General features: G+C 36.3%; 2 protein-coding genes across 2 annotated transcripts in view; one reads left to right on the forward strand and one right to left on the reverse strand.

Annotated features, from left to right (window-relative positions):
* On the forward strand, positions 1-23,613 carry LOC129275966 (uncharacterized). The gene is made up of 12 exons (XM_064109342.1): positions 1-503; positions 4,310-4,507; positions 6,571-6,756; positions 8,643-9,575; positions 9,891-10,028; positions 14,822-14,949; positions 15,370-15,562; positions 18,230-18,301; positions 18,924-18,977; positions 19,387-19,458; positions 20,001-20,188; positions 20,738-23,613. Exons 1-12 carry the CDS (start codon positions 404-406, stop codon positions 21,407-21,409), a joined length of 2,934 nt encoding a protein of 977 aa, XP_063965412.1. The 5' UTR covers positions 1-403; the 3' UTR covers positions 21,410-23,613.
* LOC129276697 (uncharacterized) overlaps positions 23,382-27,811 on the reverse strand; it is an 11,072-nt gene continuing 6,642 nt past the window's right edge. The window contains exon 2 of the mRNA XM_064109343.1: positions 23,382-26,525. Coding sequence (XP_063965413.1) covers positions 25,048-26,525 — 1,478 coding nt within the window. The 3' untranslated portion in view covers positions 23,382-25,047. The remainder of the gene's footprint in view (positions 26,526-27,811) is intronic.

Consider the following 27,811-nt stretch of genomic DNA (forward strand, 5'->3'; position numbering starts at 1 on the left):
AACACAGTGGCGTGGCCTCCGAAATTCACCACACTTGTTAACTGTTTAGCGCTGGACAATCGCCAAAATACAGCACGTACAGCTCTAGCATCATGAACAACTTAAAAGTTATCAACCTTCTTGAGAAATGAGAAACGGGTAAAAGTATTATTTGGACGAATCATACGATGCTTTTAATTCGCTAAACATCAATCTGAAGATAGATTGATGGAATTTCATACTGCGACGTTTCATTTATTTTATGTTTAATGAAAATATAACAGTATTCATAAGGATCTGGGTCATTCTTTAGACTCGAGGAGTATCGGTCAGTATCGGAGTAGAGAGAACATCAAATTTCAATAAATATCCCATCTTCGAGAGGTTCGTGCTTATGGCAGACTAGTAGAGACATTTTGAAAGAATGAAAACAGTTACCATGGATACTAGAATGCACTGGATATGCTCCCTTTCAATTCTCATTTGTGGACTTCTTGGAGGAAACTATTATGCTTCAGCCCAAGGTAGGATGTTATGTATAACTCCATGGTCTAATGGTATATTCATGAAATTATTTTTCTCTATCGTCTTATCTATGTAAAAGTTACGAATTTAATTATACCATATAATTCATTTTTTTCAATGCATCCATAAGTTGATCACGATAATGAACTTGACATGAAACCTTTGTTATCAAGTTTATTTCAAGTTGCTATACAAACGGAGCATTATTGGAAATGTTTTGGCAATGTTTGCAAGAAAATCTCTCTCTATATTCAATGTGCTGTTGAAAATATTTCCCAATGAAAGATTATTAAAATCAATCGAAATGTTAAGGTACATTTAAACCAATGATTTGGTTGATTTCGACTCTTTTTCTGTTCATTTAATATTTTGACCAATATTTTGCAAGAGCGTATGAAACGACTGTCATGATAAAAATACACCAAGAAAGAGTATACTTCTAAATCTTAACCATCGATCTCGTCAGGTAGACTTGTCTGCACATCACGAGACCCCTGTTACATAAAGACATAAAATTTATTTTTATTTGAAACATTGTACAGGTCGGACTACCCAGAGACTAAAAACTGATTGCATGTTTTATGATGTATGAACCAGATCTCCCAATTATCAGCAGCGCTAAGTTTAGTAAAGATTGAATTCGAGTAATCTTACTTACTTGTGGAACTAATGATTGAAGGATGAGAAGGATTTTCCATTTATCGACGATAATTCATATTGGAGCGTAGTACATATCCACCTTGTTAAGTGCCCAAGGCGCTCCAATATTACCCCGGCTAAGCTATAGTCTATACCTATTCCGGTGCTCACAGCTTTTTGAGGAATTGCTTCCTGCGGGTACCCATTTACCTCACCTGGGTTGAGTGCAGCACAATGTGGGTAAATTTCTTGCTGAAGTAAACGCACCATGGCTGGGAATCGAACTCACATCCCTCAGATTGAAAGATGAGTCTAGATATTTCTGCATTCAATGCATCAGATATAAGTTTACAAAGTAATATGTACAAAAGTAATATATAGCAAATTTATAATATTGTTGTAGTGTAAGCATTGGATCAATAATAAATTATTTAAACATATTACTCAGTAAACAAAAAGAAAATTTAAAAAAGTGCAAGAGATCACGACGCCCCCATGATAAAATAAATTACCAATTGTTTAAGACAGTGGTATTGTTACATTAGTATTACTTCAATTTAAATATAAAAGGTCACTATTTGTTTCGGTTGCTAAAAAGTTTCAGAACGTTCAAAATGTATTGAGCATTTAGGGCGTTTCCAAAATATTTATCAAGTCTTGTTAATTACATTGTTTGTATTGAAATTAAACAAAATTATGTCAAATTATATGTCTCCATAAAGATTAATATTCAATAATTAAGCTTGACCATTGTTGACTCTTTCTTATTTCCGATGACAATATATTTCCTCCCACAAAACCATCTTTTTTTATTGACTGTGACTCAGTAATCATGCCTCATAATTTGGTACCCATACATAAAGTAAATAAATAAAGTTTTCCGTTACTCTAGCCAAAATGAATTTACGATATATATGCTTGCTATAGGGTCTTCAAGAATTTTCTTACATCAAACAAAGTTTCTTTGAGAAATAGAAACTTTATTATTGGTCAGAACTGACCTTTTCCCATTTCTGACGATTGGTAATATCCATTAAATCTAACTTTTATTGACTGAGCTCAAGAGTCCAGTCACACCCATTGACACCGGCTCCAGACCCACCAAACTATTAAGTTATTTCCAATAAGAAGCATCGGTCGGTTTGGAGTTGGTATCGCCAGTGTGATTGTGGTGGTATAAAGGCGACTAATGAGAAATTAAATACAAACCACACCTTATGCAAATTCCTCACACCAATCATGCCAATATGAGTTTTGTGATATATTCTAGTTCGAAAATACATATCCTTTGACAAGATCTTTTTAAGAAATAAATTTATGTTTAATCATTGCTATAACCCCTGTACTTATTAAGTAATTTGAATAAGAGATATCGGTTAATAATATTTTGCTTTTAAATAGCGACTCTCGACAGATAGGAACAACGTCTCCAAGCGCCTTACATATTATTATACCCCTGGGGAGTATTCCAGCATTAAGCAAAAAAGACGCTGTAATTGCTCAGTCTTTTGTCAAATTTTGACGCTAAGATATATTCTAAATCAATTCCATCGAAACAATTTGATTATTTCTTAAAAGTACCCAAGTTGAGTCCATAATTATATTGATTATATTTTCTTTTTATTCATTTTGAATCGTTTGATCCTGTGAACCTTAACATTTTTTTATTTAAAAAAAAAATTGCTTTTTACAGATATCTTACTTTGACATTTTTAAAAGAGATAAAGGCATTTATCTTTCTTGATATTTATTTTGTGAAACGATCGACTAAAGCTATATGGTGAAACCTCTAAAATTTATTAATGTGTTGTGAGAAATACGTTTTCATTTTCATTTTTCAAGTTTCTTATTGACCATGGCATTCTTTACATACTATGAATAGACTGAATCGAAACACATCCATCTCGTTCATGTCTTCCTGTATATCGCCATCCTTCTTCGTACAAACATAACTCCCTTATCATCATCAAACATTGTAATGATTGTTTTAGATTAATCTCTTGCCTTTTTCTCTTTCGCGGTTTTTATTTGCGCAACTTGCTGGACACGTAATACTGCAGGGCGTGATCTGGTGTGCTGAATAAATATTAAGGGTTTTGTTACTGATAAGTTAAAGTTAGTTGATTTTGAATTTGCATCTTGAGTTTTTGGACATTCCAAGTTGTAAAACATTGTTATAAAAGTTTGCCCTGGTAACTCATGGAGTGAATATCATATTATTGAATAAGAAAAGCACAAAGGAACGCCACATGAAATGGTCCCTCCAAAAATCTGATACTCTCCTTTTTCATTTTAATGTATGTGTTTTTCGGACATTTTGCGACAAGGAAAACAACAGAATCGATGCAGTCCGTTACTGATATGTGCGATTTTGTTTTTTTTAAGGATTGATTCAATCAAGCGAATTCTAAAATTTTATAATAATTAGTAGCAATATCAGCAATGACGGTACCACCATCCCCACCAGCAATGCGGAGAAAAAAATCCAGCTTGCTATTTTAGTGGAAAATGCAGAGCGATATGTGGTATAGAGGTTGTATATAGAATAAAAAACAATAGCAGCAACAAGTAGGCATAGTATATATTGTTATTAGTAGGCCTTATTTTGTAGTAGTGGGAGTAGTAGATGTGGTGGTGGTGATGGTGGTAAAGAGAGTAATGTTGTGCAAAATGAAAAAAAAAAACGCTGTTTAATTTGTAAAGGCGTTTCATGTAAGTGGACAGAATGGCTACAGAGCAGTTATAAAAGGCTAACAGACGGCAACAAAGTGGCAATTTGCTCAATGTGGTAGTAGTAGCAGTAGTTTAGTTGCAGTAGTAATAGCAATAGCAATAGCAGCAATAGTGTTACCAGTAGGCCTAATATCTTTCATTTGTAGTTGTAGAAGAAGTAGTAGCAGAAGCAGTAGTGGTGGTGGTAGTGGTCGTAGAAGAAAAAGTAGTAACAGCACAATATCAAATATAAATATAGCAGTAGTGAAGGCGGTAGTGGTGAAAATAGAAGTTGTACACTAGGCCCATTAGACTCTGGTTTAGGAGTCGAGTGAAAGTGAAAAAAAATAATGGACTGCAACAACACATTGCGTGTCATTCTACAAAATAAACATTGAGATTAATACTTATAAATAATTTAAATCACTAAATGTTGCCAATTTGTTCCTTGCAGTCTGCACGTCAATCCCACTGAGTGACCCGATCCGTGTGGTAGCCACGCCCCCTCTTAACGGACCAAACTACGCTTATTTTGAATTGGTTACCTTATCGTGTAATTCCTCGGGAGAGTATACCTTCACCGGGAATGATTATACATACTGTGAAGGCAATAATCAATGGAATCCCGACCCATCAACAGTCATATGCTACGGTGAGTATTCTACAGGGTCAAGACTTGGGTCCCGTCTTACAAAGAGTTGCGATTGATCCGATCAACCTCAACTCTACGGAAATCCATCATGTCATAATATTTCTTTCAAGAAATTTGTAAAGAAAAATCTGTAAAGAAAAAGGAATTACCAAGACAGCGATGAATGTATGAGTATTCATCACATTTAGAACATTTTGAGCAAACATACATTTTAGATGTTGACGTTGCTGGCTTTTCATAGTTGTGATTGATTAGATGAATCGCAACTCTTTACAAGACGGGGCTCAGGATAAATTTGTCAGAAGAGGCCAACATTTTTAGAGAAGCAAACAAGAAAAAAATATTAAAACAAAGCTTAAAAAGGGTCAGAGGTTAATGCCATTTTAGGGAGCACTCAAATTTTTATGCCCTTCGTCCCTTTTCTCACTCTTTATTCTTTCACTTTTCTCACTCCTTTTTCCTTTTCTCCTTCCCTCTTTTCACTGATGTTCTATATGAAACGTAAATTCGAGCAAAAGTTTCAACCTCTATTAGCATGATGATTAGGGAATATACATTTTCCTGAGAACATGTTTTTTTAGGACACAAAGAGTACAGCATGAACATTTTTAAAGCATGGTTTTCACGTCGAGTGTATAAAGAAACTTCTCGTTCGAAGTCATTTATATATTTCAAAGTAAACTCATGCCATGTTTGTCTTTCTCTCCAAACCTTTGTTTGATGTAAAGTTAATGAGATTATTATTTGTGTAACAGGTTGAAGAAATAAACATGATGGTGGATATGTAGATGGATTAAAGGGGTAAGAGAAAGACAAATGGGTAGTTAGCTAGAAATGTAGATGGCACCTACATAGAGAGATGTGAGAAACTGATGTCAAAGATTGCATAAAATGAATTTATTGTAAAGTGCAATGTCTGACTTTAGCGCTAAAATTTCAGTTTTCAAATCGTATTTACCTGTATTTGCTTGCAGATAATCATGACGTGTAAGCACAGAGTGAAAAAATGTGCAACACTGGGAGCACACTTGGGGATTGAATGTGCACCCTATGACGCTTTTTGCACCTGTAGGGTGCAGAGTTGTTTCCATTTGGGAAGCATTTCGGATTTCTTTTATAATGCTTTTTATGGCATAGTTGAAACAATTATTACAAAATATATAATTACCATAAATCAAAATACATTTCAGTGCAACTTCTTTATTTCGCTCAAAGGAATACCACTTTCGTTTGAAATTCAGGATCTGAAATCAATATGGATCATGTAAGCGGTCGTATTTATTCTTGCTTACAAGGTAGTCTAGTCAAATACCATAACGAAAACTCTTGTACTACTGAAAAAAGTGCATTAAAAATAAATTCATTTGAAAATATGCTTACACTTGAATTATTTGATCCTGCCGATTAATTCAAGTTTTGCACTTGTTTAGCTCGTCGTATTCCATACTTATAATCGACAATGTGTGTTGAACATCCAAAACAGCTTAATGAAATGGCCCATGAATGCAAGTTTTACGCTATGTGGTTGATGCATGGTTTGTTTACAAACATTAATACATTAATCATTTTGAAGGTAAGTTCACCCTGACAAGATGACTTTAATAAAAAGCAGGAAAATTAGAGGAGGAATTAGAAAACGTTTTGTGAATATCCACCCAAAAATGTGGGTATTTTAAGTTTTTAATTTGTGACGTCATATGCTAGCAGCTCCCACATATTATATCATAAAAAATAATAAATTCCATTTTTTAATGGAACTTGATAATAGAAATGTTCATAGAAGGGGGTACGAAATTATATGTCTGATGATACCCGCACGAATATATATATATATATTGTTAAATTGCATTTTGGGGCATCTACATCACACGAAGTGCATGTATGGAAGAGCTGCTCGTCTGTGACGTCACAAAATGAAAAATAAAAAATATTTTATTCTTTGAAACATTTCTATTTTTGCCGGCCACCATATTTATCCTACCAGAAGCCAGGGACTAGATCAGTCAATAGAGAGATCATCAAAATCATGAATGTTATCTTATAAATCAAACTCTCTTTTCCAGAAAAATGCGCAGATAATCTCCTTCCAGCAGGTGTCATCCAAGTCGACGCTGATGGCGCCACAAAGAGTTACTACGAGCACGGAGAATACATTTATTTATCTTGTTCTGGTAGTCAGACTCTGATTGGTCCAAATAGGGTCACATGCTTAGATGGCTCCATCGGTGATGTCACGGTATTGTGCGAAGGTAAGAATAAGAACAATTGGAACATATACACGCTTTAAAAATAGAAAGTGGCTTGTATATGAATGACTGCATAAAACAATGAAATAATGATGAGGCGGAATATGAAAAAAATATATATAAATGAAATTTCATAATATTCTTTTGAAATAGGGCCTAGGTGATTTAGGAAAATGAAGAGTTTAAATATTGTTGAAAAAAAGAAGGAATATGACAATATGAAATGGCAGAAATATTCCAAAAGAGTGGGTAACAATATGAAATAAACTTTGAATTAGACTGGAAAAGATAACACAACATGGTATAGAAATAGGCAGGAATTCTCCTTCTTTTTTGTATAAAGAAAATAGGAGTAATCGAACGCAATAAAAGAGGATCATGTAGAAATAGAAAGATATAAATGCATAGGATATACATGTAAACCGTTTTGACATAAGACTGCTCAGATACTTTTGCTCCATCGACTTGTTTCCCTAATATATTTATTTATTTATTTATCAATTTACATTTCTTTAAAAGACAGGGTTGTCCCGCTCAAGCGAATTGGCTTGCTTTACCAAGGAGTCCTGTCAATGAACATGCATAAACATTACATTTACAGAAATAAAAACAGTGATTGAAAATAAATAATGACAAATGACAAATAATGACGATATAATTCACAACCATAACCTGAAAATTTCCAAGGGAAAAGGAAACAAAAATCTTGCAAAGAAACTAATATTCACATTTTCTTCACAAAACGTGTCAATCCTACAACAAATATTTATTTAACCCTAACGTTGACTTGTGTAATTTGGCAGCAGGTTTACAATTCCAACCTGGGGCCCGTTGCAGAAAGAGTTGCGTTTAAACGCAAGTCAAAATATCAATCGCAAGTCCGAAATGCGCGCTGTTGATTGGTTGAAAATCAAGTTGCGCATGATGTTTAGAGTTGCGATTGATTGCAACTCTTTCTGCAACAGGCCCCTGATCTATAGACACAGAAGTAATCTTGGGTTGGTATTTCTGTTGAGATAACAAGAATATAAAATCTGTTATCTTTGCTTGGCAGTTTATTGAGCTGTAAAGGCGATTCTTTAGATAATTCAGGGTTCTGCATTTTACAGGATGATATAAGAGCGTTAAACTTATATGGTTTCTACTGAAGTGACCGATTGCGAGCATTGCTCAGGAATATGAATTTTGATCGAACATGATATAAATGTTCATGTATGTGTGCATGATGGTGAGACTCTATGCAACCTATAATAGAAGATCTAACAAAGATTGAAATTTCTAGTAGGTTCTAAGGTTTAGCAGTAAGGGGAAAGTATACAACCGTTTGTTTTTATAATAGGAATTGGTCGCAAACTATAAACAGATTAAGCAGTACGAGCAGAATCATTATCATTAAGAGTATAAGAATGATGATAAGAATTCAGATGTAATAGTTGTCTAGTTATGGTAGAAATAACGGAAGTCATGGTAGAAGTCCTCGTCGCTGTAGTAGAAGTATTAGTAGAAATAGGAGGAGGAGGAGGAGGACGACGAAAAGGAGTTTCAGGAGTATGGGAGAAGTAGAAAAATGAGAAAGAGAAGAAAAAATGATGAGAATTAGAAGTTAACATTAGTATGTAAAAATGGGTAAAGGGTAAAGTCATGAAACCGTAGCATCAATTTGCCTTGTAAAGTTGTAATTAATCTTTGTTTTATGAAGAGAAAAGAAGTAAGAGATGAAATTTTAAATAGTGAAGAAATATACTTAACATAATTCTAAACGAAAAGTAAGCCTATTTAAGTGAACGTAGGCTATTGAATGTTGGACGGAGATCATTCTGTATTATAAATAGGCCTAACTAAACGTTACAAGGTTGCATTTTTTACTTTTTGATATTCCATGTATTCAGGAGGAACAACTACGATTGTGTACACGACCACACACGCTACAACTACAAGTGCGCCCTCAACGACTACCCAACAGGACCGAACAACGTTGGATTTCCAGACGATATTCAATACTGCAACGGGTGCTACCACACCTGACAATGACAGCCTCTCCACCCAACAGCCTGGAGAAGCCACGGAGGCACAAACGAATCCACTGACATCCATAGAGTATATTACATCAAACGATGGTACCACAGTGGAGATTTCGACAATGATTCCAACTGATCTATATGCAACCACTGTACAACAGTCTACATCAAGAACTCTTACAGAAAACATTACAGAAGCAACAGAGGCGCTAACAGATATACCAACATCAACGTCTGCGAGTACGGATGTGTATGAAGGAACGACGTTCCAGACGGTGTTTTCAACAGACTTTACAGGAGGCACGATGAAAACAGATTCACCTGTGACAGTCACGACGCCAGGATCCAGCGACGAAGCGACAGTGGCAGTCACCGAGGAAACCGTAACATTCTCAACGTCTATGCTGGCCACTGATGTGAACATAGCAACAACAATCCAGACAGAATTCATCACAGATCTTCCAGAGAGTACTTCGGCAACTGATTATGCATTAACAGATTTCACAACAGAGGTCGTAACAGAAGTTGCAACAGAGTTCGCAACAGAAACAGATACCTACCCAGCAACCACGATGCAGGAAACGAAAACAACTCCATTCACAGAGTTACCGCAAACGGACGGTAACATCGTTACTACATTGACCACTGGCATATCTGTGACTGATGACGATGTGACAACTTCACCCATAGAAGCCACTGAAGTGGTGTCAACTTTAATTACAGTAACGGAAGTGGTAACAGAAATGGATGACCTTACTTCCACAATGACAACAGCTCCACTTGGCACTGATATGACAACCATGAGTGAGTATTTGTTAGTGATGTCTGACTTATTCCTACAGCCCTTCATTTGTTTCATATTTATTAACAAATCTTAATAACAAAAGTAACGCATGGACGATGCATAATTATAATTATCCCTTTAGCATTTTAGTTAATCAAGTTGTTTAAAATCAATTCAGTCATTTAATATTTAGAAAAGGAAGTAAAGTATGTCTTTGTTTCCTGTCTAATCTTGTATTTCATCCACTCTACTATCTTTTTCTCATAGATACAAATTTTCTCTTAAAAAAACCATCACGTATTTGCTTTCACTGACTTTTTAAAATATCTTCTCAGTGTACGATCCGTGTGAGGGGTTTTGCGACCCAGGCCGAGAGCGATGCTTAGTAGGACTGGATGGACCAGAATGCGTGTGTCTTCCAGGATTCTATAGGATTACCGAGGACCGTTCAGAGACAGACGTCCAGTGCACAGGTGAGTGCGTGAGGGTGGTGTGTGTGTGTGTTTGGGCGTGCGCGAGTTTTTAATGACCTAAGTCTGGGGACATTTTACCAATTAACCGGGGACGTCCTCGGTCCAAACAACCATGCCAATAAATTCCCCATTTCATTTCAAACCGTTTCATATATTATTGTAAACTCAGATCTGACAACTTCTTGTTTTGACAGAGGGCGATTGCTGATGGAAAAACTCCCCACAATTTATCTTTAGTTCAATAATATTCGATGTGCTGCCATCATTGGCAAGATGTTAGAACACCTTGTAAACTATAACATGCATACTGACATAGTAAAATATTCACGAATTACTTAGGTTTTTAATTTAGCAATCGCCCCGTGACCCGTCCGCGAAATTATTTTTCCCACCGAGTTCTGGACCGACATATGAATATTCATGAATTGCGTCTTCGGATTGAGAGTACGCATGCGCGTGGACTTGGTCTCGACCACTGCCGATCGTAAGCATTCACGTTGCTCAGAATGAATTAGCATCGTCAAATTACCGGTACCCTTACATAGTTACATAGGCCTTATAGGCTTAGATCTATATATACATCCAATTCTTAAACACTTATCAAACTAGCTGCCATTAATGGCAAGACATGTGCTTGGGTAGGGCTAGCTTAGGCTAGCGCATTAACTTTACCTCAAATCTGGACCTGTCTAATGCCTAATACTAATAGGAATAGCCGACTAATGCCATGGTTAACTTCGAATTTGTTAATTCCGAACTTTACGTTTGATTAGGTTTGGACCAATATTAGCTTATTTACCATGGTTTAATATGTCTAGTCCGTATACAGAACCAGTCCTAGATCTAAAAAAAATATCTTAGTTCTAGTCTAGTCTCTAGATCTAGACTCTGATCTACGCGCTATCAGCATGGAACCACTAGTGTACCAAGGGGGGGGGGGCAGACTGCCCCCCTGACGAGTCACAACTGATCCAGGGGACGTGCCCCCCCCCCCCCCTTGAGAAGCCAAATTAATAATTTGTAATGTCAAAATGCAACGAAAAAAGACGTTTGTCCCCTCTTTTGAACGTGAAGATCTTTTTTTTTTTTCTTGTCAAATTTTTTCAGCTACGAAATCCTTAATTTTGGGTGAAGATGGGGATCAAGATCACTGACGTTAATTTGTGCCTGACGTTAGAATACGTTCCATGCACGCACTGGTGTACCTAGGATTTTCCAAAAGGGGGGCAAATTTTTTAGAGGATATTTCGTCCGCGAAAAAATGTGACAAGCCCCCCCCCCCCAAAAAAAAAAAGGGGCCTTCACCCCAAATTATGGATTTCTTAGCTGAAAAAAAAATTGACAAGCAAAAAAAAAAAGATCTTCACGTTCAAAAAAGGGGACATACGTCTTTTTCATTGCATTTTTACATTACAAATTATTAATTTGGCTTCTCAAAGGGGGCACGTCCCCTGAATCAGTTGTGACTCGTCAGAGGGACAGTCTCCCCCCCCCCCCCTTGGTACACTAGTAGTTCCATGCTGATACAGCGTAGATCAGATTCTAGATATAGAGACTAGACTAGAACTAAGATAATTTTTTTTTAGATCTAGGACTGGTTTTGTATACGGACTAGATATATTAAACCATGGCAAATAAGCTAATATTTGTCTAAACCTAATTAAACGTGAAGTTCGGAATTAACCAGTTCGAAGTTAACCATGGCATTAGTCGGCTATTCAGTGTTGTAGTCAAGGCTCAAACCTCCAAGGCCAAGGCTTTAATACCCAAGGCCAAGGCTTCAATACCAAAGGCCAAGGCCAAGGCATGGAAACCCAAGGCCAAGGCCTGAAAACCTCAAGGCCAAGGCATTTCAAACTTACGATATACAGAACAATGAACAAACAATACTTAGGCGGCAGACATCACACATGGTAAAATGTATGTGAGCGAGGGGACTGAGCGAGAAAAAAAAAAACCTTTGTACATTTAAAACAAAAATAATTTCATGATAGAGACATATTAAAATAATGATATAGTTACCTGTGTACACATAATCCATAATTTTTCTATAGGCGATTTACATTGCAATAATTAGTATTACCACGGTCATCTGATCCTGGCATTCTCAACGTATGTTTTTCTCCACTCCATGGGACAGGGGCAACAGAAAATTATTATGGGGGGGGGGGTCAACGCCAAAAAGGCACCCATTTATCAAAATGAGTTTTTTGTGCAAACAGATACATGTATTTTCAAAATGAGATTATGAACTGCGTGAAGTAATTGTGTGTTTTATAGAAATTAAGTTGAGCAAAGGCTTTCTAAAGTGATTTTTAATTATAAGATAGATATTTTGCTTTAGGTTTTACTTCTCAGCGAGAAAGCATAGCGAGCAAGCGGTTTTGAAAAAAAAAATCAATTCTGATGTTGTAAAACTTGATTTATGGTCAATTATGGGGCTAATCATTGTTGAAATTTCCTTGCGCGATGTTGCCAGCGCGAATCACCAGCTCAAACTTCTTGACATGTCGTGTAATAAGACATGGAAATTATTTTATTCTGAGCTGGTTTTGTAATCATGAAAAAGATGTGTATCTAACTAAAAAATAACTTTGCGCTCGCTAATTCTTTTTATATACTGACCAGTAAAGGAAGCAGTTAATTACTGCATTTTAAATAAGATACATAACTCACCAATAAAAAATAATGCGAGCGCAAAGCGCGAGCTCAAAAATGTGTGATATTCCAACCTGAAAACTGGACATTCTAAGCATTTTTTTGTGAACGAGAAGAGAACGAGTACAATAATTGATGCGAGTGCAGGAAGCGAGCCAAATATTTGTGATATTTCAACCATAAAGCAACATTCTATACATTTTTGTAACCATTAGTAGTACTGTACTAAACAATAATTGATGCAAGCACGATTCAAAATCTGTGATTTTCGAACCTAAAATGTATTATGTTTTATTATTAAAGAAGGTATTTCTTTTTTAAAAATGCCATATTTCATTTGGAAAAAAAATCCTACAGGGATTTTTTTTTTTTGGGGGGGGGGGGGGGCAAGAGAGCACAAAGTGCAAGCTAAAATTTTCAAATGCTTAAACTAAAAATGAGTCATTTTTAGGACTCTTGTCAGTTTTCATATTTTTTTCTGCTTACAACCACTTTTATCAAACAGTTAATTAATAATTAATTATTAATACTTATTGATAATATTGATAATTATTAATTATTAAATTATTTTTTGTTAATTATTATTTCTTGAAACCATATTGACACAAAAACAAATACGTTGCTTATTTCCTTGAAACTGTAGAGAAATGAGATTCAATGTTGAACGATATATATGATTAAAAAGAAGTAAACATTTTTTCCCCTTTGTTTTGTCAATCTGACCCAAAACAAATATAAAATTTAGAAGAGAGATAGAGAGAAGAAGAAGTCCCACCACCAAGAATAAACTTAGACAAGGGGGGGGGGGGGAAGGGAAAGGAAAAGATGGAGTAAATGTGATATCATTTTTTAAACAATCTATTGCAAAATTATAGCTTTTCTTATAGAAAGAGGGGGACAAATTTTGTTCACTCGCTTGCTTCAATCGCTTTCTTCTTTTTTTTTGACAGAAATTTTGCTCTATATATGCCATGCTTGGCCCCTCAAAGTTTCTGGCTCATCATGCCATTGACATAACCCATTTGGATATGACAAAATTGGAGACTGTGTTCAAGTTTACCAAATCTTTTCAGAATATAATTAAGACTTAAAACATTCTTGTTGGCCAAAGAAAATAATACAAGGAAAATCCTAATGGAATAGAAATCAACCTTGTTATCGTTCTTTAGAGTTAGCTATGTTTAAAGTATGAAAATTGTTGTCAAAATTGCAGTCAGATGTAAAAATTATTCTTGTCATCAAAGCACTATTATCTTGATCATGACCATTATTATTTACTGTCATTATCATCATATGATTACAACACATTACCAATACATAATGCTATTAACGCACTAGGCATTAATTAGACAGGTCCAGATTGGAGGTAAAGTTAATGCGCTAGCCTAAGCTAGGAGCTAGCCCTACCCTAGCACATGTCTTGCCATTAATGGCAGCTAGTTTATTAAGTGTTTAAGAATTTGATATATATATATAGATCTAAGCCTATAAGACCTATGTAACTAGGTAAGGGTACCGGTAATTTGACGATGCTAATTCATTCTGAGCAACGTGAATGCTTACGATCGGCAGTGGTCGAGACCAAGTCCACGCGCATGCGTACTCTCAATCCGAAGACGCAAGTCATGAATATTCATATGTTGGTCCAGAACTCGGTGGGAAAAATAATTTCGCGACCCGTCCAGTGTACAGGGAACCAATATATTTTGTTTAAAACTTTGAATGATGTCATGAAAACTAGAAAGACCGAACACATTATTGATATTCGATTAGAATTGCAGTGTTCTCCGTCAATGACAAATTGTTAGCTCCGAAATGTAATAATATAAAAGTAAGCAAATCTTTTATGATTTGATAGTTGGTCCTAGAATATTGGCTCGTGTCACTGACAGAATCTGTCAAAGAATTAATGATGAAGTACAATTCAATGTTTCATTTTGGTAACGATGACAAAACAACAATAATACAATAAACTGACAACAATTGGCCCCGAATAATTTCTGATTAATTTGTTTGGTGATAAATGTCTGGGAAGTTAGCAAAGTCCGGACATTCCATATCATTTTGTCATTAGTTTGATGGGAAGTCAATAATCTCTTGATGTCTTATTTTCTTTTGCTTTGACGCTTTCGCAGAGGCAATCCTATTCGAGGTCGACGCACGTATCACAGAAATTGACGGTCAAACTGTCGAGTTTAGCGAAGATTTGAACAACAGCTCCAGTCCTCGATTCATCTACTTGGACGATCTAATATGCACTGCGGTGAGTGAAATTGCTTTTTAGAGCGATTACGAAAACTGGTAGTTATTTAGTAAGAAGGAAGCTCAGAAGAAAATTATATTAGCCTTACATCATATTCCTTCCGTTGTGTACTATTTTTATAAAGATATCTGAAATATATGAGACATGTTAAAAAATCTCTCACCATCTTTTTATTTCATTTACACCATTTTTGCCCTCTTCAACAACAATTTAAAATCATCATTTCCATTATCTCCCTAATCACCAGCTGCATCCAGATTACCACTTTAACAGACATAACCGTCGCGGCGCAGAGCCGCGGTGCGCCGTCACCAGTCCTCAGTCTGCATATTAACATTGTTGCCGACCGTGGTTGCCGACCCTTAGTTCCTAAAATACATACATATCAAGTTATGTTTTATTCGTTCTTACCTTATTTAGGCGTCGTCGATCCAGGATTCTCTCTCCGACTTCCTCGTCTGTCAGGTTGCTTCGTTCTCCAATGGTAGTATCATCGCCGCAATCGAACTCTACTTCGACGAGCTGAGCAATGCCACGGAGGTTGAGGTATTCAATGAGACTATATCGGTTTTTGAGGAGAACAACATCACGGCTGAAGTCACCAGAGTGGAATGTAAGTTCGTAAACATTTTAAGAACTACAACAAAATTTCTGATTTCTATTCAATCACTTTGTTGCTGTCTATCTCGTTGCTCCTTAGAAATAACGCTTTCCAGAACCAAAATACAACACTTGAATGAAAGATTAATTCCGATCTTCGCGGCTGCGCATTATCACGTGTCTATCTTTTTTTAGTTCTGGCGATACGCATGTAATTTACATGTCAGTCTTTGTTGCTTAAAAACAGGTGGTCTGCGCGTTTTACTCCGTCTAATTGCCACTTCTTTTCGATTTCAGAGCGAAATAATTCAAGTGAGATCCCACTATGTATATCTAAACCATTAGTGTACCTACGGGGGGGGGGGGGGGGGCAGTCTGCCCCCCTGACGAGTCCCAACCCATGCAAAGTACGTATCCCTGCCCCCCCCTGAAGAGCTTGAAATACCTTTATTGTCCCCCTGACAAACCTGAAGACCTTTTTTTTTTTTGCTTGTCAATTTTTTTTCTGGTACGAAATCCTATATTTGTGATTGAAGACCTTTTTTTTTTTGCTTGTCAATTTTTTTGGCGGACGGTTTTGCCCCCCCTGTGGAAAATCCTAGGTACGCCACTGATCTAAACTTAGTAAAAATTTATGGATTTTTTTTTCTGTGGACTGAGGAAAATAATGAAAATTCAATGAATGAATAAAAGTACTCGTAAATTCTTGGAATTTAGTTTGCTTTACGTTTTGAAGTTGTCAAACGAATCCTTGTCTGAAGGTAAAATTCGTAAAATAAAGTAATGATATGTATATCACGAAAGTGGTAACCATGGGGTACCTAGCGTATCGGGAGGGGAGGGGGAGAGAACTTGAAGGCGTTTCCAAGGACTCCTCTGATGGTAACTATTGATCAATTGGATGTAGGCCTATACTAAAAAAAACACCATTTCATTTTACTCGAAATGAGGTTAACATGTTAACATTTGAGCATTGTTCAAATTGTACAAATCTTTTGGTTCCTATACTCCTAGCACTAAAACCTTGTTGCATCTTTTCGATGCAACGATACAACCGATATTACTTTATGGATTTGAAATTTGGGGTACAAATGTTATAGACATGGAAAAAAAATCTATGATTAATGGATGGGAAAACAGGGCTATATTTTAAACATGAATATGAAAAGGTGCTCATTCAATTTTGTAAACATATTCTTGGGGCAAACCAAAAAATGCAGTAATTTAGCAGCGACAGCTGAAATCGATAGATATCCAAAAGTCATCCAAATTGCCATAAATATACTTAAATATTGGATTCGAATACGTAATATGGACGAAGATAGTTTGGTTTACAAAGCTTTTGTAGAAAATGTAAATCTATTGAATAACGGAAACAATTGCTGGCTTAAGACAATTGAGGATATTTTCAACATACTAGATATTTGTCGGAAAAATGACACCTCCGTACTTGATCCATAAAATATACAAATTTCCCAAAAATAATCATTATAATATGCAAAACATCCTTGGAAAGAAGATTTGACGAACAATTTGAATTGGATTTATTTAACGACAGGGACACCAGGGAAGGAAATAAACTGAGAACTTTTAGGCAATTCAAATTCAATACAAGGCAAGAAAAATATTTTTGTTCAATACACAATGTCAATTGTGTATAACCAAGCTCCGACTGAGCGCTCATAATCTACTATAGAAACAGGGAGGTACAAAAGACCGGAGAAGATACCACCTAATCTTAGATTTTGTGAAGATTGTAATTTGAATTTGGTTGGGGATGAGTTCCACATTATAATGAAATGTAACAAATATAAAGATTTGCGTAAAGATTTTTTTGAAAAGATAAATACCTTCGATATTAGGATTACTGAAATGGAGTGCCAGGAAAAATTCATCTACATCATGAAATTGGAAACTGAAGCCTTGATTAAATTGTTTTATTCTTTCATCCAAAACATAATTCCTATTAGGGGTGATTTCTGAGTACTAAAAATATCAGCCTGCAAATATTCTGTAGTAATATATTCGTAATATTTTTACAAATTGTGTTTACATGTAATGCCATTCTTCTCATTCTTCCTCTCTTTCCCGCTATATTGTGTATATATATGTGTGTATGTATGCATATATGTGTATGTGTATGTAAATGTGTATATAATTATGTCACCTGCATGCTTATCACTCCCTTCTATTATTTACTATTTATAAGTAGACATTAGTTGTTTCTCTTTTTGACGAAATACTATTTTTTGTTTAATCTGCTTATATTCCTTGAATTGTATATTTGTTTTGTATTATTTTGTACTTCTTATTTTTAACAAAATATTGGCAATTGTCAGTGACGTTCTAATAAATTCAATTCAATTCATATCGCATCTGCACTTTGGAGCGGTCCAAAAAGGGGACAGAGGGTAATGTACATATTCGTATTAAATTTAGTACCAAATAAATGCCAATAAGTACCTTTAAATGAGTAATATCCATCCTGTGCCCCCTTTTGGAAGTGAGTATGGGAATGAGCAAGGCTCATGCCTAAAATGCATATATGCTTGTCAGATCTTTCTTCATTGGGGGAATAACTCCTCTTTTAAGTGAGAGCGTTCAATATTCAAACAATATTTGCAAAAATTCGGAATTCAAGCATTGATATATAGATATCTCCATTTATTATTTGTTTTAGTGATGATACCTTCCATATCAACGACTGCGCCCTCAACTACCAAAACACAAACATCAACTACGGCAACAACAGGTAATTGATTTATATTTTGCGCTTTGTATTATATTGTATGAAGAGGCGAATGAGACAAAGTTAAGTGGGACATAACATGACGGGCAATATATCTAAAACTTGTGAGCGAGCAAAACTTTTGGGCTTTTGAATTTTGTGATAGTTTTTGCAAAAACAAATGATCATATTTCACACTTCACTTACTTTCCTTTCCCTTTTCTTTATCTTGGCCGTAGATTTTTTTGAGGGGAGGGGGTGGGGGCAGTGCCCCAATCCCCATCTGTACGCCAGTGATTGTTCAGTTGTTTGGAGAATGACAAATTTGACAACGCGATAATTAAAGCTTCTTCCTGAGTCCGTAATATGAACAATGACATATTTCTATAATGCCATCTACAAACTTATTTCTGTTAATAGATATTCAAAGGATTGATCATCTAATTTAGCTTCCCTTAATGTATGAAAAGGATGAACAGTGCATGTGTAAATTCCTGCGTAGCGCTAACAAATAAACTAACATAACAACAAGGACGAAGTGAAAAAAAATAGTGACGCTTTATTAATTATGGGTTTAGAATGAACTATAAATGACTTACATCTTCAAAAACCAGTGCAAAGTATTCTCTATTTTCTTTTGTTCCAGACCATGATACAACTGACAGGACCACTCTAACGACCAGAACAACGCCATCAAGAGGTATGTTATAAGTAAATGACGTATTATATACATGTAAATAAAAACCAGGAATAAATGTTTCAGTTCAATACCCTTGTAAATAATCCAACCACTAGATAACCTCTAGATAACAATCTGCGATTACGATTTGGTGTTACATTACTTATATTGCACATGTGTTTCTCGTGGAAAAGTAATTCACTGTGTAGAAACTTCAAAATAAGAAGGACAAATATGCCAAATCAAAGAATCACGCATAATACCTAGTTATGTTACGTAATTATGTATAGGTATCTTCATGAAGCATAATGGGCGAAATATTGGTAATAAAGTTTGTTTAAGGGAAACTTCGACTAAAAAAAAATGTTCGTTGGTTTGGTATACTACCCGTCGTAGTTCTTCTGATCTTTATTATTTTTGTCTCTTTTAGGTACAGAAGGGGCAACACAAGGGACGAAGTCTTCAACAACCCAATTTGTTACGACTGCTCAACCAACCAATAGTAAGTAGTCGTAACAACTGGGTATTATGAGCATGTTATTCAATTAATTTTCCGTGATGTAAACTTGTGAAGTGATAATAGTTTGGTGGATTGTAAAAGAAATTGGGAGTTCGGGTATGAAATGATTCCGTTTCAATGGGAGTTAAACGGGGGATATATATTGCATTCAAAGACATGAAGGGTGTAAGACTGTAAGACAAACAAAAGGAAGATATATAGGCCTATATAATTATGGATATATGCCTTTGTGTATTGAGAAACAATAGTGAGCACAACATAAGTATTGGTTTAAATTTCGTAGGGGATTGACTTGATTTAGAATAAAAATCTTATTTTGTGATAGTTTTTGGCATAGATGATAAAGAGAGAGAGAGAGAGAGAGAGAGAGAGAGAGGGGGGGGGGGCATACAATTGCCGGAGAAAGATGGAAAGAAATGAGAGAGATCGCAAAAATGGGATTGTAATGTAAAATAAAATAGGAACATCTTATCACTTTTTTTTTTAATTAGCGACGAAAATGTGTTACACCATTCCTTCCGCAGGTATCACGAATACAACACTCATAGTGTTATACGTCTTGATCCCCGTTCTCGCCGTCATTCTCCTGATCGCCATCGGAGTCATTCTCTATCAAAACAAGAAAGTATCGGACCAATACGGTGTCCACAACCCAAGAGGCAAGAAACCAAAGGAACCGAAAAATGATAAGAAGTCCAAGGGTTCCAAAAAGGTATTTGTTTAATTCGTTAACTGCAAAAAGTCGGGTATTATGCAACACCGATCCATATTTTGTATATTTTCTTTCAAGGAGGGAAGAGGGCCAAAGGAACGGACAAAATAATAAGAGGCCCAATGATTCAAATAAGATATAAACTGCAGAGGAAAGTGTTACATGTAACACGAATGTAGCATTGATAATCGGGTGTCGTTCTAAGAGGGGAGAAAGTAAAAGCCAAATGCTCAAAAGAACTATAGTGAAGTGGTTCCAAAGAGGTAAATCCTGAATTCGTAAACTACAAAGAGTCGGTTGGTATAATAGTACACCAGCGTTAGTCTCTGTGTTCGTTGATGCTGTCAATTTAACTTTAACATGTCTGTAATGATTATTGGAAATTAATGAAATTAAATAGCGAAAGAGAAATGTAAAATTAAATAGCGTAGAAAGAAAACATAAAGTTGAACATAAATTTGAAACCACATAAGGAGTAAGAGTAAAAAAAGCTATAATAGACCTTTTAATCAGATTTTGATCTTATTTGTCTGAATCTATCCGATATAGGAAATGAATACCTACGTTAATACAGCGTTCTATGACGGAATAAAGACCAGCGCAGACAAGGCAACTCAAACGCCGAAACCACAGCCTTCGGATGACGATCGTCCAGACAGCGGCGTAGTCGTATCTGAGGACGTCGACCATATGGTGTATCCTTTCCCCGGGAATGAACCAGATCGACACGAGGACGTCGATGACGCCAAGGTGATCTACGCGAAGGTCGATCGAAAATCCGTAAAAGATGTAACGCATAAAAATCCACCAGTTATTGTCGAAATTGAATTAAAACCGGTAGTGGTGGATGAACCGCAAAGCGCGCCAGTCGATTGGGCTGCGGTAGATCCTGAGCACGATACGATTGAGAGAGAAACGTCAGTCAGCGAAGCGGTTACAATAGAGTCAGACCATAATGACGTTGACGATCAGGCGGACGATTCGAATACTGAATCGCTCGAAATGAACAATACGGGCTCGCAAACCGAGGTCGATGATCAGGATGAAGAACCCAACTATATAGCCATAGGAGGTTTTGAACTCAAAGAAACGTCTTCCAACCAGGGATCGACGTCGAAAGAGGGCGAGAGTATTAAACTCGACTCCATTAGCTTAGAATTAACATCAACGATGGAAAGTGAATTGGACAGGAGGTTCAGTTATCCTAGTTCTCCTTGTTGACCTTTGAACCCTTAATCCCAGTAGGTCTTTCTGTTTCCTTTTTCGGGTCAGGTTAGGTTTTTCTTCAGTCATGAAATTTGGGAAATCGAAAAAGAAACAAAGCGAATAAGCCTACTTCTTAAAACGTAAAGGTATTTTATCTGGATTGTTTTTCGAATGAACGATTCTTTTTTCATGTATAATTATTTTCATGCAACAAAATACTTTTTTGTTGATAGTGGCATTGTCATACTTCAGTGGAAAGAAACTTGGACGTCGTCACTTTGCCATATTACTCTACACTCTCATATCTGATCTTCAAATGGTTTTATATATTCCTTTCTTATAGCTCATTTTATACTGCGCCATGATCATTAACTTATGATTGATCATGACGCATTACACAACTATCTTTTTTATCATTAAAATAGCATTATTGTCGGCTGGTCTGACATCTCATTTTATCCATTCTACACCGAATTTACGTAATCCCGAACGGCTGTAAATACTGTCGCGTCACCAGGATATTGTTTCAGTGCGGTAGGTATCGAATATAATGTCTGTATGACTGAAAAAGGGTAAAAACGCAACTGTAACAAAATAGGTAAAAAGGGTAGGTTTGCAATTGTTCAGAGACATTTTGGCGGTATGTGTACATGTGGGAGGGTGATTGGAGTGATGACATTTTTCACAAAAAGAGTTTCGCGAGAATATCGCAAATCTTATGACCTTCTACCATCTTCTTAAAAAAATGGACTCCCTTTTGCAACCCCACATGGTAACTACTTGATTCCCCACTGAGTTATCTTTTATTGATTTTATCTATCATCAAGGTTCCGTATGACAAAGGTTAGCGATTGATCGCACGCTTGATTTTAAAGATTGATTGTACATAGTAGTCAATAGAAACAATCGTAGAAAAATGTTCTACGATCATTGCTAAGTTTTGTGTTACGGTTCCCACGTCTTGTTATACCTTAAATGGTAGATTTGATTAGAATAATTCAATGCATAAATGCAAAAATATTCTAAACCGTTTTTAAATCATGGTTATATAACATTTTCCAACTTGATCACTAAATATTTATTGTTATGCTCTGTAAAGATACTTCCTGCTTATGCATTATGTTCTAAAGATTATATTATACTGCCAAGTATTCATTATTTAAAATGTAAATATATATATGCCTAGGAGATAGTGAACTGAACCATTCATTTTCACCCCCCAAAAATAATTCGTTTCTAACACTGTTGCTGTTATAAGCAAAAAAAATATTTACCAATGTTTGCCTGATGTGTCAATTTTTTCTGGAATGATCCGAGCATGCTGTTTACGAACAAAGGTAAAAAAGGAATTATATAATTTTTTTAATCAACTATGCACTTTTATCTGTTTATAAGGTCGCAATTATACATTTTAAAATAGAAAGGCGACACAATATTCTTATAAAGCATTTGACCTTATTATTGAAAGGCCGTATAGAAAAACGAACGAACAAGAATAAATCAAACGAAGAAATATTGATCTGTGGAAAATGATTCCCAAAGTAATGTGAAACTTTGGTTATAATTGTTGTAATTGTTTTAAGGCATTCTGTATTTCTAATATGTTAACTTTTTTAAATATTGTTTTTCAGTCTTTTTTATACAATTTTGTTAAAACAGATATTATGATAACTTTTGTTTGGTTTTATACATGAATAAACAATTCAAGAAATGGTATAAAGAAAGAAAGATTCGAGTAAACCAGGGGAGCGTTTCATGAAGCAAATATTGATTTTACAGACTACGTTGTTATTCGCCAATCAGGTAATAGGATTATTGTAGCTTATAACATTTTCAGCCAAAATTTCTTTGGGAACTTTCCTCAGTTGTGATTATTGACAATATAATTGCGCCCATTATTCACAACTGTCGATTGAAGCTGACGTATGCTTACTTTACAGTTAATAACCACTAAATTTTATAAATTACAAACAGAGACACTGTGACTAGGGCCTAATATAATCATATATTTGTGTTTAATATAAATTTCTTTATCATTTTTATTATACAAAATGCAATTACCTTTTACTCAAAAAGTAAGATATTTCTTTGTACTTGATACTAAGATGAGATAATTTTTATAGACATAAGGTACTTAAAAAGAACTACATTGAGATTAAAATAATAACTTCTTATAAATATGAAATCCATGTGCGAATGAGATCGTTCATATACAGTTGAAAAATGATACATTATGTAATGAGTTAAGTCACACCAACGAAACTGGCTTCAAACGAACGATGGTACGTCATTGAAAATAGCTTTGATCGGTCTGGAGTCGGTTACGCTGATATGACTAGGGCATCGGTTATGAGAAATCCAATCATTAATTCTATAAGGACAAATAAGATATCAATCATAATAAGCAAACAATGGAGGAAGGAGGATGGAGGGAGAGAATGAAGTGAGGACACACATAGGGGAAAGAGAAGGAATGGAGTAAGGGGTATAAGAGGAGTGAGATGGAGATGGATGGGGAGGAGAAAGAGAGAGAGATAGAGAGGGGGGGGGGGTCAAGACAGCCACAACGATAATCTTATGGCAAAACAATTTCGGATGAAGGATAAATTCTCAAAATTCTCTCTATAATACTATTAGAGACAGATAGCAAAAAGAATGTAGGCCTAAAAAGGTGAATGGCAGACTTTCAGAAAGTCGTATCGTATAGATTAAATGGCCCGTATTCTGAAGTCATGTTTAACTTACATTTAGACCATAGTCTAACTCTGTGCTTAAATTATGACAAGCCAAAAGTGTCAAAATTTGTATAAGTTGTGTGTTTCTTATGTTTACCGTGCTCTTTCCTGATTCATCAATGGTGAAGACAAATAGACAATCATCTCTTTATACTTCCTAGACAATTGTGAATGATTTGAGAGCCAAATGAGTTGAAATATGATATCTCTACCGTTAATGATTTATGTAACAATTGGCTATCCATACTTAAACCACAATTTTAAACCTGAGTTTAAGTAAAACCTGACTTCAGAATACGGGCCACTGCATTTATTTAGTTAAAAGAGACTTATCTTCTTTAATTACCACCCCGAATATTTAACCCAATAATTCTTATTCATATTATGATAATCGGACGAGATCTATTGCATATATCTAGGTCTAGCAAGGTATAAAGTAGCCTTCAGATTCGAGAATAACTGAATGTTCTGTTCATACCTAAAACTAATATTTACAACAAGAAATAACCCAAGATCATCATGAACATAATGAAGGAAGAATATATATTGATGCAAGATAGAGATTCTGATAGTTTGAGATTTTTAATTTGAATGTTTTATGGGGGTGTCAGAGGCGGATCTAGCCAGATTACTCACAATACTTTAGAGGGGATCTACTATTGTGTACAAAATAGTACGAGCCCTGAAATGATATATTGTATCAAATCCGGCTGGATCCACCTCTAAACGTGCAGATAATAAAGCGTCAGTGTCAATGACAACTTGATTGTTACACAAAAATGCACCGATTAATAAATTCGCTGACGTCACATTAAAATGTAGGACTAAATCCTTGCATCACAATAGGTTGTTGGCAAAACGTTGACATGTATAATTATTAACAGTTTACGAATTTTACGTAAAGGACCCACGCCACCATCAATCATAATTATCCCTCTCTGATTGGTCCGTTGACTGAATGAAGGATTCTGTTTTATCGAGAAAGTTTTTAATCTTCAGTTGTAGATCTGCGTTTTCACCTCTCTTGCACCTCGGCGAGCTTGGGAGACTCTTGTTTGGCATCTGCCTTGATCTTAGGAGCAACCTCTGGTTCAGAGTTACTGTGGACACCAAGACATCTGGGGAAGAGTTCCGGCGATTGTCTAAGTTTCTGAACGTCGCCGGCTTAACCGCGAGCGATTTCCGCCTCGCCATGCGTAATGATCGTTCGGTTTTTTGATGGAAAGGAACGACAATGGACACATCTTCGATATGATTTCCATCCTCGTCGTCGTTTTCGTTATCGTTTTCGTCATCATTGTCCTTGTCTGTTTGTCTTCCGCTCCTATTCTGAGCTCTGATGATTGGCAAGAATTCTGGAGCTAAGACTGACAGACTGTGCGAAATGGGTGGCGCTGTAGAAGGCTTTGAAAAATTGTTGTTGGCCGAGTTAATAGCGTCTATCTCGTCATTTGATGGAGATCCATAAAATACGTCATTATCACTATCATCAGAAGTTCCTTTTGATAACTGTCTCAAAGAAGACCTGCAACCCTGATCCTCGAATCTTACGCAGGATCGTCGTTCATCACCTTGGCCTCGTTGACTTGAGATGGATTCCAGATCATTCCTCGAACTAGAAAGTGATCTTGAGCCTTCGTAGTTCCCCTCATCTTCATCCACTTGTAATATTTGATGTGAGTTTCGACGGCTCTCACGACCCTTCCTCTGGGTTGATTGGGGTCGGACAAAATCATCATTCTCCTCTATGGCTTCACTTGAAGGAAATCTACCCAGATTAGATTTTAAGACATGGAATCGTTCGATGGACTGCGTCAAGGCGTCGTTAGCACTGTAACGTCGTCGTGTGTTATACTTCGGAGTTGTAGGGTTCGACTTCAAGCGTGGCAAATGAAAGTCCTGCATCGATGACCTTGACGTCAAGGAATTTTCGTCGTGTTCCGGACTCTCTCCACTCGAAGACGATTCCTCCCACACGTGAACTCGTTGCTGACTCGGAAACATCCGCGGTGATCTGTCTCCTGGCTGTGGTGTAGGGACGCGAAGACTGTCAGGAGTCACCGTTGATCCTGGCCTTTCGGATGGACCAAGCCTCGGGGTGGATGTCTGGATGTTCTGCAGGAGCTCTAGCATGTTCTCGGTCTTACGTCGGATGTCTTTTACAGATCGTTTCTCCCTCAGGTCAAGTTTCCCCAGCTTGGATTCAAGAAGTACCTGGTGACCGTGGTTCATCACTCGGGCCTGTTCCTGTCGCCGGTCCAGTTCCGTAGCGGTGAGACCCCTGGACCAGACTGGACGATGTTTCTCCATAGTGGTGAACCTGTCCGCCACACGAGGGGTAGGAGACGAATCCCTCTCCTTATATCGAGGAAGACCGGGTGGGGTTGGTCGCAGACCTGAACAAAAGACGAGATAATTGCAGAACGTTAATGTTTAATCAGAGCCAAAGCATCTATTTCCCAACCTTTTTCTGTATATTCAAGGATTGCGAAGAACGGTTCTGTTTCGTGACTTTTTTATACGCAACATTATTGATTACGTTATTCTTTATTCTTTCGTTAATTTCATTCATAAAAATAAATATTTCTGTTGATAATTATCATCTCTATATTGACCATTTAAAGGTATGTACACAATCATCTATAATCATCATTACATAAAACAGAACAGCCAAGCTCCTTTGTAGAGCAAACATAGACAGTAATTAAATTCAATATTGTGTGTACTTCCCCTCTTATTCATAAAAGCAAAGTAAACAGACAAATAAAAAAGAACAATCTTATCAGTAAACATATTAACACCTTGATAATGAAGTAATTCACACCTCCAATACAAATTACGTGAAGGAATTGGAATCAATTGCTGCTGTCATGATTGGCTATATTGACAGGTCGAAAAGGCAAATAAAATGGGTAGTCGCAAAGTGACAAGTCATCGTTTTAATAAGAAAATGAAAAATAAACAAAATACAACCAAAGATTACCATAATGAAAGCACTGTAATTGTCAATTTCTATCTAATGGCGTGATGAGCCCAAAACTTGGAATGGCCATATACGGCGGATGGAGCAAAATTCTAAAAGATGCGAGCGGGCGGGCAGGTAAAACTGTTGATCTTTTTAATTAAAAAAAACCCCTCATTTTTGGATAGATTTTAACATAATATTAAAAATAATATTTCACCCTTTAGCTTTCCTTTACTTTTTTCTTGGTCGTGATTTTTTTTTTTTTTTTTTTTTTTTGGGGGGGGGGGGGAGGGGGTGATGGCCACAAACCCCGATCTGTACGCCAGTATCTCTATTCTAACTTGACAAGTGCCTGGTTAAAAGTGCAAACGGCGTAATATTTTATTCCAATGTGAAGTTCGTTCAGGCATTGAATTGACATTAGACAGTGCACGCCCTTTCGTCATCTAGGCTAATAACAGTATAGCGCAATGGGCCAAAAGATTTGGAGGGGCAAGACATGGCGTATGGGGCATAATTTCTCCAAAGCTACGAGCGAGTGAAGTGAGCAAACAAACATTACGACCTTTTGAATACACTTTTCTCCTTTCATTTTCTTTTCATTTTCGTCCTTTTTTCCTTAGTCCTGCAACTCGGGAAAGGGGTGGGGCATTGCCCCAAGCCCCCACATGTACGCCAGTGGTTCACAAGCTTGATGTTGGAAAGGTTGATATAACT

The sequence above is a fragment of the Lytechinus pictus genome, chromosome 14 (assembly GCF_037042905.1).
Source record: "Lytechinus pictus isolate F3 Inbred chromosome 14, Lp3.0, whole genome shotgun sequence".
In the NCBI taxonomy this organism is placed as follows: Eukaryota; Metazoa; Echinodermata; class Echinoidea; order Temnopleuroida; family Toxopneustidae; genus Lytechinus; species Lytechinus pictus.